This window comes from Mizuhopecten yessoensis, unplaced genomic scaffold (assembly GCF_002113885.1).
Source record: "Mizuhopecten yessoensis strain PY_sf001 unplaced genomic scaffold, ASM211388v2 scaffold10449, whole genome shotgun sequence".
Taxonomy (NCBI): Eukaryota; Metazoa; Mollusca; class Bivalvia; order Pectinida; family Pectinidae; genus Mizuhopecten; species Mizuhopecten yessoensis.
Genome location: NW_018408552.1, coordinates 25991 through 36253, shown reverse-complemented (window position 1 = coordinate 36253; position 10263 = coordinate 25991). Strand labels below are relative to the sequence as shown.

The 10263-nt window shown below is 35.4% G+C and overlaps 1 protein-coding gene across 1 annotated transcript in view; it reads left to right on the top strand.

Moving 5' to 3' along the window:
• The window catches only part of LOC110460686, an 18155-nt gene that overhangs the window by 3762 nt on the left and 4130 nt on the right, over positions 1-10263 (top strand). The window contains exons 2-8 of the mRNA XM_021513737.1: positions 135-225; positions 1628-1734; positions 4036-4206; positions 6797-6908; positions 7874-7957; positions 8684-8721; positions 9732-9773. Of these exons, the coding sequence (XP_021369412.1) occupies positions 139-225; positions 1628-1734; positions 4036-4206; positions 6797-6908; positions 7874-7957; positions 8684-8721; positions 9732-9773 (641 nt within the window). The 5' untranslated portion in view covers positions 135-138. The remainder of the gene's footprint in view (positions 1-134; positions 226-1627; positions 1735-4035; positions 4207-6796; positions 6909-7873; positions 7958-8683; positions 8722-9731; positions 9774-10263) is intronic.

Sequence of the window (10263 nt, the reverse complement as noted above, 5' to 3'; positions counted from 1 at the left end):
GGGGGGGTATGCAAAATTAGAGAGGAAAATTGATTTATATTAGGCCATAAAAAAAGCCTGTATATGAAGGCAATAATCAAGGGAACCCCATTAAACAGAACTAATTATGACCCAACTCTTCTTCTCTGTTACAGAAACATGAAGTTCAAGACAGTAAGAGAAGGTCAACAGGCTGTGGTGTTCAATCACTTTGGTGAAGGTCGTTTGATTATTGGACCAGAAAGAGTAAGTTTATAGCCAATGTCTGTGTCAAGGTTCAATTGTCTTGAAAACAAGTCATCTGGTTATGTAGGGAGAAGAATTGTTTTTATTTTAACTTTAAACAACATTTATGTGTGATAGATTTCTGTCTTGAAAACAAGTCATCTGGTTATGTAGGGAGAAGAATTGTTTTTATTTTAACAAAGGTTTCATACTAAATCTAAAAGTCATATAATTTTTTTCAATATCAGAATTAAGGGAATAAGGGAATATCTGTATATCTGAAAAGATTCCCCCTCCCCCCTCGCAGGTCCAGACCAATCCCTGGAGGCTACCTCCTTTGGACATTACATGGAAACTCATTTTCTTGGTGTCCTACCCACTAAAACTTATTAACATGTAGTTCTTCTTGCAACTTTGTTTCTTGTACTCCTTTGAGAAACATGTATGGTACTAAGCAGGTTTTAAACTGGAAAAAAAATACCAATACCAGGTGAGCTATCAAGGCCCCTGGGCCTCTTGTCTTCTTGAACCTACATTTGTATTGCACAAATGCTTTATAATTCAATCTGCATGAATGCACATTAAGAGTACAAAAATTATTTGTTTCTGTCTAGTATTAATTACATCTGAAACTCATTGAATAATATTTACATTTCCACTTAAGTTCATCATTGACATTTAACCATAAGAAATTATGTTCATAGGGCTATGAACGCAATTGGATCAGTATCATTTGGAAGCTTTTCCTACCGCCTCGAATAACATGAGAGAACCGCTAGAAGTAAACATTTTGCTGACATCATACTGTTCCAGGAATCTCGTTTGCACTCACTACATAAACACTTCAATATCAGAAAATAAGGGAAGAACTGTATTTAGGTCAATAATAAGTACAAACTTTAAATGTACATGTATGTAAAAATGGAATGGCATTTTTTTTCAATTTTTCCAAAAGTTTACTAGATAAATCAGATTGTTTTGTCATTTTGATTAACACGACTTGATTACTTTAAATTGTAAGTTATCTGTCCAAGGAAACTTTTACCATTTTATTTTTAAAACAAATCTGTTCTGTGCTGAATTTGCCAATATAATCTTACTGGTTCTGTTTATTATATGCAAAATAGATATTTTGCCTTAATTGACCTGCAGGTGCAAAACGACTGAAAACAGCATTAGAGTAAGAATCTCTTTTTACAAAAATGAAGCATGTGTGTACCGTAGTTGTCTTCAGTAAGATTCTTCGGTTTGGAAATATGTGATATCAAAGTTTTAGTTTCTACACAAACACTGTACAGTACGTATCGAACGTGTGACCAACTGGTCCTTTTGTCAAGCTATGACATAAAACGTACATTGTTCGTGTAGAAAGAAAACTTTGGTATCATGTGTGTAGCTGGTTTCACGTTGTAACTGTTGACAGGTGTTTCTGTACCGGGAAAGACTCCAGTATTTGAAGTCGTACACCGCTAATCAGTACGAGTTCTTAGTGCTGAAGGACAAAGACGGAGTTGTCATACACAAAAGGGGGTGAGTATTTAATGATAACAAAGTTGTAATATGGAAACACAGGTTAAGGTTCTGAAAGACAAAGACGGAGTTGTGATACACAAAAGGGGTGAGTATTAAATGATAACAAAGTTGTAATACGGAAACACAGGTTAAGGTTCTGAATTAGGACAAAGACGGTGTTGTCATACACAAAAAGGGGTGAGTATTTAATGATACACAAAAGGGGGTGAGTATTTAATGATAACAAAGTTGTAATACGGAAACACAGGTTAAGGTTCTGAAGGACAAAGACGGAGTTGTGATACACAAAAAGGGATAAGTACTTAAGAATTTGTAATACACAACAGCATATACATTGTATATATTGTCTGAAGGACAAAGGATGAGTTTTAAACAGAGATAGTTCACTGAAGGGGCCGCGGTGGCCAAGTGGTTCAGGCTTCTGTCATTCTGCTAACACTAGCCCTCTGAGTCGCGGGTTCAAGGCCTACTAGAGGCAGTTGCCAGGTACTGGCTGTAGGTCGGTGGTTTTTCTCCAGGAACTCCAGCATTCCTCCACCACCAAAACCTGACACATCATTAAATAACCTTAGCTGTTAATAGGATGTAAAACACAAATAAATCAAACCAAAAGGTAGGTCCTGAAGGACAAAGATAAGTTTTGACACACAAACAGTACATAATTAAGGACAAAGACAGAGTTGTTATACACAAATGGACAAAGGTTGTAAGGGCAAATTGAAGACTGGGTTATCCAACACAAACGAGCGTAGGAACAGAAGCAAAAAAGTGGCTCTGAAGGACAAAGACAGAGTTGTTATACACAAAAGCATAATTATTTAATATCTGAAGGACAAAGGAGGAGTTTTAAACAGGGGTAGGTACTGAAGGATGAAAATAATTTGACACACATTGACACAGCACAAAAATGGATGCACAGACAGAGGAAAGCTCTCAAGGATAAAGATGGAATTTGACGCAAAAATGGGGTTAGGTACTACANCATGGAGCTATATATGTATAATTTAAAGGTGTTGATGGTTTTGTTTGTCTTATCATTATCAGTAATACTTAGAACGTGTAAACTAACACAGTTTTTCGGAATGAGGTTAGAACGTGTAAACTAACAGTTTTTCCGAATGAGGTTAGAACGTGTAAACTAACACAGTTTTNGATGGAGCTATATATGTATAATTTAAAGGTGTTGATGGTTTTGTTTGTCTTATCATTATCAGTAATACTTAGAATGTGTAAGCTAACACAGTTTTTCCGAATGAGGTTAGAACGTGTAAACTAACACAGTTTTTTCCGAATGAGGTTAAAATATCAGTTCAGTATAAACCATAAATGCTAAGTTTGTTTTGAACACCAACAGTAAATAAAAACGAACTTTGCATGCTTCTTAAAAACGAATGTTTTCTTCGTCAAGCAAACAGTGCAGATTACTGATGTAAGACAGTATTTGCTTTAACTTCATTTTTTTGGGAAAAATCCAGATATTTTGCTGTAGGACAGTACACCGTTAGACTTTAAACAACAAAGCCAAAGGTATAGACATATATGCATTCTGCCTGACTGTAAATGGTTCATGGGATGTTTATTTCCACATTAATTGGCATGGGGATCAGAACTGATAGCATCATATATTGATTCAGTCACAAACAATCTGAGAAATATTTTGCATAAATTCAAATCCTTGCAAATATGACATTAGTGGTAAAGTCAAGATTTCTTTTTGATTTTTTTTTGTGATTGATAGGACTTAATCTTAAATACTGGTGCAAGTATCATTAACCAGATTTAAAATGAACATCAACTGTGGATAACAGGTTATTTTCTGGGAATTCTATGTATTTTGTGATATACCTAGTTTTTGTCTCCCCGCACAAAGTAGCGAAAGCGAGACTAATGTGTTGCTTTCTGGCGACAGCAGTGTCAGTATTAAGTTTTTGTGTTTAAATTAGTTTCACTGAGAGTACTATAAGTGCTAGACCAACCAAACTTTGACCAATTATATCCATCTTAGTTAGTACATCTCAACCCATGCATCAAATGCTGGATGAGGCCAACCTTTCATGGTCCATTGACATTGTTAGCATCTCCATCAGCATCAAGTTTTTGTGTTTTAAGTTAATTTCTCTGAACCTTGAAGTGCAAGACCAACCAAATTTAAACATAACATGTGCATTAATGGTCAAAACGCGTACAGGCGGGACATATCAATCCGAACAGCTTGTTTTTTCCTGTAGTGTTTTCAATATGAGGAATTTGATGATAATTTGGCATAAATTGATGCTATTTGCTTCCAAATATTTTCAGGCCATGTGAGATTTTCCACAACCCCATGATGTATGACAGTATTGTTACCAAAGATGCTACCAAAATAGATGCCAATCACCTTATTGTTGTTTACAAGCGTCTGAAGGACAATGATGTACAGCGCAGAATCATCCAAGGCCCCACAGTGTTTGTGCCAGAAGCAGAGGAATGGTAAGAATTTTAGGCTGTTTGGTTTAGAATAATTTAGATTTCCATTATCAATAGGGTTGCTTAATTGCATAATTATCTGATTCAACTATTTTAACTTTTTTTATCCTTAAAAATCATTGCCTGACGCAAATCAGGTCTGAGATAATTCAGTATGTGTATATATTAAAGAGTCCAGACCAGCCTGGCCGAAACTTAACGTCTAGTGACAACTAATGTGCAGTCCTTCTACTTCAACAAGGTCAATTCTCACTGTGCATACATTTGTGCAGTAGGGTATTTTTTAGAATTTTGTATGAAAGAAGCACATTAAATTCTTGATCTTGTACATTTTGTACATTTTCAGTTATGCCTATTAAGTAAGTCCACTTTCTGTCCAAATCTGAAGGTCAAAAATAGCTTTTAAATCATTCACCCCTTAAATTTTACAATTAATTATTCCAACCTTTGAATTGGAAGAGTTCAAATGTGTCTTCAGGGGTGAATGAGTTAAGAGCACTGGCTGAACATGCCTACGAGGAAGTAAAAGTATGAGAACACTTTAATTGACTTTATTGATACATCGTTCATTTGTGATTTTGTTAGAAATATCTATTGTCCTTTAGGTATGCAATGTATTTCATTGACATTGAAGAACAAACGAAGCCAGTCCTGCTTTTTACCATGATTGTTTTTATTGTAGCCGATAACAATGTCGCCAATATGCCTCCAAAACTTGATTATATCACGTGATCTAAATAACAATATCATGATGTCATTATAATTTGATCCGTAATTTGCACCTAAGCTCTACAACGCCACTGTAAAACAGTTCTGATGACGGTAGGCCTAGCCCGTACGGGATAGTTCTGATGACGGTAGGCATAGCCTACAGAATAGTTCTGATGAAGGTAGGCCTAGCCTACAGAATAGTTCTGATGATGGTAGGCATAGCCTACAGAATTGTTCTGATGACGGTAGGCCTAGCCTACAGAATAGTTCTGATGACGGTAGGCCTAGCCTACGGAATAGTTCTGATGACAGTAGGCCTAGCCTACGGAATAGTTCTGATGACGGTAGGCCTAGCCTACAGAATTGTTCTGATGACGCTAGGCCTAGCCTACGGAATAGTTCTGATGACGGTACGCCTAGCCTACAGAATTGTTCTGATGACGCTAGGCCTAGCCTACAGAATTGTTCTGATGACGCTAGGCCTAGCCTACGGAATAGTTCTGATGACGGTACGCCTAGCCTACAGAAACATGTCAACAATAAACCGTCTACTGTAACAGAATCATTGGTGTTGATGCTCCTTCGTTTACTTTGTTTAATTTGCAAAATAAAATGACAACAATAATGTCAAATATCCATGTATCTATAATTTCTTCAATGCCGTTGGTTTATTACAGGAACTGCCTGCTACTAAATTATTAAATATATATAAATTAATGCAATTAAAAAGTCATGATGCAGAGTACCCTAACCGTTACAAATGTAAAACTGAAAAGGATTTGACCTTGGGGTCACTGCACTGTGACCTATTGACAATACACATTGTCTGTGGGTGATCCATCCATAAATCTTTTAAGAGTTTAAAAGTTATAGTCCAATGTAGACGTTATTGAAAAGTATGCACTGATTTGACCTTTGAACTAAAGGACAAGGTCACAGTGACCTATGGACAGTGCATTGCATATTGTCTGTGAATAATGCAGGTTTCATTGCGATATCTTCAATGGTTTAAAAGTTTCAGACCAGCACACAAAATTATTGGAAGTAGAAGTTTAAAAGAGCAACAACAAAAAGAACAATACTAAAATATAGGAGAGACATGATAAGATTAATTTCTACTCTATGAACACTATACTCCCATATATAAGTTAGTGTAATTGTGTTGGCATTGAACAAATGTGGACATATCAGTATAAAATTCTAGGAATATTTGTATTCATTTACCTTAATACATAGATTTATTTTACATAAATGACAACCACATGCTAAATGTAAGTGGCCAATTAAAGGTCCATGTCGGGATGGCCATACAGTATGGCGCAGGCCGGTAGACTTGGGATGGTAAAATATATATCCTTGGACAGGAATGTTTGGTAGTGCCGCAGGTCGGTAGACTTGGGATGGTAAAATATATATACTTGGACAGGAATGTTTGGTAGTGCCGTTCTAGTTTGTTTAAGTTGCGTGTTCTCAGTCGGTGTGTACATAGTGGTCATTTCTGTCTGGTACAAGTGGAATCGACTGTAGTCTAGATGTTTTGTATATCATAATATAGTGAGAACACCTGTAATGATGTAAAGTTCTGTCGAATTCAATTTGTGCGTGGTAATGTTTGGAATTGCCATATAAAGACATCCCATAGATTCTGTCAGCTTCATAGGAGGGCAGTGAAGCTGCTTAAAGGACGTGTTTCACGTGTTCCCGTAGATTCTGTCAGCTTCCTCATATGTAGTTTTTGTAATGGTATTATTTTGCAAGAGAAAGAGAAAGAACAATGGCTAAGGGGATACAGATGTATTTGTTTACAGACACAGATATCTAGTTTGTACATTCTATATATTTTGAATTGTCTTTAACTGAATTGTTTTACTGCTTGTTTTAGGCTCCACCAGTTTTCCTGGCATGGTTGTGACGCCTCAGACAAGACCAGAATGATCCCAGGACACAATAAGTTTACACAGCTGGCAGTAATTCCAGAACAGTTTTACTACAATGTAAGTATATATAAATGTAATTTGCCATACAAATGTTGCCTACATCTGGCGCCATGTTGTTGAAAGGATGATAAGCTTATTAACAACCCACTTGCACAAATTTAAGTATGTAAGTGATAGAGCATCAATTAACACTAATGATTTGGTAAATGGAAGTTTTATTAGTAAATGTGTTTAGGATGTAAGTTAATAAGACTTACAATTATGGAACCCTTGGTGTCGACGCTCTATAACTTACCAACTTGTATTTACCTCCCTTTGGCAGAGCTGTAGTAGAAAACTTCGGTCTCCACCTCGGATTCCTGCACCGGTACATCGGCCGACCACTACCCACCGGACGTTGAATCTCCTCGCCCAATTATCGTATTGGTACACCAATACCTTTATTTATTTCTAACACAAATTTTGAAAATATTCTTTGCTACCCAGTTTGAAGAACTTGTGTTTTTGCCATGATTTTCATGAAAAATTATTTATGATGTTAATTCCTTCTTCTTATAACCCTCCATCTCTCCACCCACCCCTATAATTATATATGTTGGGGTATGCTGGGATATAAAACTTTGTATAATTTATCAGTATGACAGTTTGTTTTTTATCCTCTCTATATAATCAGAGCACCCTCAAATCATTTACTCTGGGAATGGAAGCTATTGTGAAAAAGGAAATGATTATTTGTTAAGAAATATATTTCTTCCATATATTGATCTTTGCTAAAGTACATTGCAAGCAATTCCAGTTAGAGAAATGCTGAACATATTAGAACTCTTCTGCATTGGAGATGCAAAAAGAGAACTGTGATTCTCTTCCTTAATTCAGCTCAGCATTTATAGAACTCACCTCATGAATCCATTTCTGTGTGCCTTCTAGACTGCATGTTCTGTCATGTGACATGAATCAACAAGTTAGATTTAGCTTTGGTAGAAATTGTCACACACAATTGTTCATTTTGATTAATTTTGAAGGTGCGGGATGTCAGGACTGTTGATGACACGATGATTACTGTAAAGCTCATGCTTTTTTACGACCTCAAGGAGATACTCAAAATGGTGAGTATGATATACATAACCTATCATTTTTATGTTGCCTATTTCCCCAAAGTTAGACTTTTCAGGCAATTTCATTAAGCTTAAAAATCAGGCAATGCAAAAAGTGATGACGTCATATATCGCAATGTTCGGCGTGCACGTGGTATATGTCATTCAATCTTCTGATTGGTTGCCTGGAGTTGAAATTACCACACAATGTTGGGTTTTGTTTAAAATTATTTATTTTTGTCAGAATTTGATAATTATTGACTATGAACTAAAACGTAATGTCTGTCTTCTGAAATTAAATTATACCATGATCAGTTTTGGGGACATACCGAAAACTGTGTGTCAATCACACATAAATTACAATGTGCTAGTTCTAAGTTCCTGGTTTGGTTAAGTTTTGTGAAATTACATCTTGGCAATTTGACTTGTGTGTTAAACTTTGTGTGTACTATGAGAACAATTTAAACAGGAAAGATTTCTCATCACTATTATTGGTCAGTTCAGTATACATTCATGTGTATGACAACTTTTTATTTTGAATTGTTTTCTTTTGATTTATGTTATTTAACCATATCACCCATACAGTCCTGTTTGAACCTTACCAAATCAAAGAATGGGCAAGTCCAGTATGAATATGTACGGGTGAATGAGTAGAGCAAGTTATTCAGTGTAGAGTAATAGAGAATGCTTTTGTTTTTTAAATGTTTATTTGATGTGAACATTGTTTCATTTGGACAGCTGGACACGACCCATGATCCTATCGCTGACATGATAAAGTAAGTAACTAGGGGGGTCACATGATATATTTTGCAGCTGTTACGGAACATTTCAAACTCAGTTTAAAAAAAAAACATTTTGAATGATACGCTATAAATGTAACCATCCAACACTTTCACTTGAAAGTAAATTAACTCATAGTTCAAGGTGTTTTATTTTGAGCAAGTTTGAATCAAAAGAATGATCAAGAAAGTTTTTCAGGTCATCAGTAAAAGACCATTTGCCATATTTAAATTTTGTGAAAATAGTATCCTTATTGCTGATTGGCTGCAGATCTAGAAACCAATGAGCCAATGAAAGTGAGTGTATCATCGACACTTAGACAGAGATGGCACACACTTATCATGATTACATTCAATCTGTGACTTGTTCAATATATATGGGATAATATGTACATGTACTCATGTCACAGTATAATAGAAAACTAATATAAGGTAAAACAGAGACATACGATGATGATGATGATGATGATGATGATGATGATATGATCATGATGATGATCATGATGATCATGATGATATGATGATGATGATGATATGATCATGATGATGATCATGATGATCATGATGATATGATGATATGATGATGATATGATCATGATGATATGATGATGATGATATGATGATGATGATGATGATATGATCATGATGATGATTGGGGGTGATGGATGAGCTCGAGGTTGATGTCGAAGTGTTGATTGAATGTGTGGATGTGAGAGTGAGAGAAAGACTTGTGTTTGTATGTGTAATATTTGAGTTTCCATTGCGCTGAAGCCAGGATGGGGTATGAGTAAAAAAAGGTTCTCCTGTGAGTTGTGTTTTTAGAACATTTATACAAGCTGTGTACCTTATATTTGACTTTTTAGAACATTTATACAAGCTGTGTACCTTATATCTGACTTTTTAGAACATGTATACAAGCTGTGTACCTTATATCTGACTTTTTAGAACATTTATACAAGCTCACTCAGCGTGTACCTTATATTTGACTTTTTAAAATTTTCTTTCAGTGCTGTTTGTGCTGACGTGATAACATTCTCAGGGAGGAATACGTGAGTACAAATCTTGATAAGGCCAAATAAAATAATATATGTTTCTCTACCTACCTATCCTAAGTATTGTTTCCTAATGATTTTTTTTAGTAATTTCAAATAACCACTTAGAATTTGAAATACTGTCTAGATATAACTTTTAAAAAAAACACCCAGTTTTTGAAGGCTGAAAAGATAAGTGGTACTACTTTACATAAGACGAACATCGACATACAGCAACATTTTATATTTGAAAGAATTCAGACTTTTATTTTTCACAAACAAAGAACTGTCTTTCTTCAATAAGATTCAGCTGTTTGAAAATATGCAATATCAAAGTTCTACTTTATACACAAACAATTGTACATATTAAAATGTGTCGCAACATTTCAAGACCTTCTGGTCTCTTTGTCAAGCTATGACAAACATATGTCTATTTCATAGCTTGAAAAAGGGACCAGTCTGTCTTCAAACGATGTGACACGTTAAATACGTACATTGTTTGTGTATG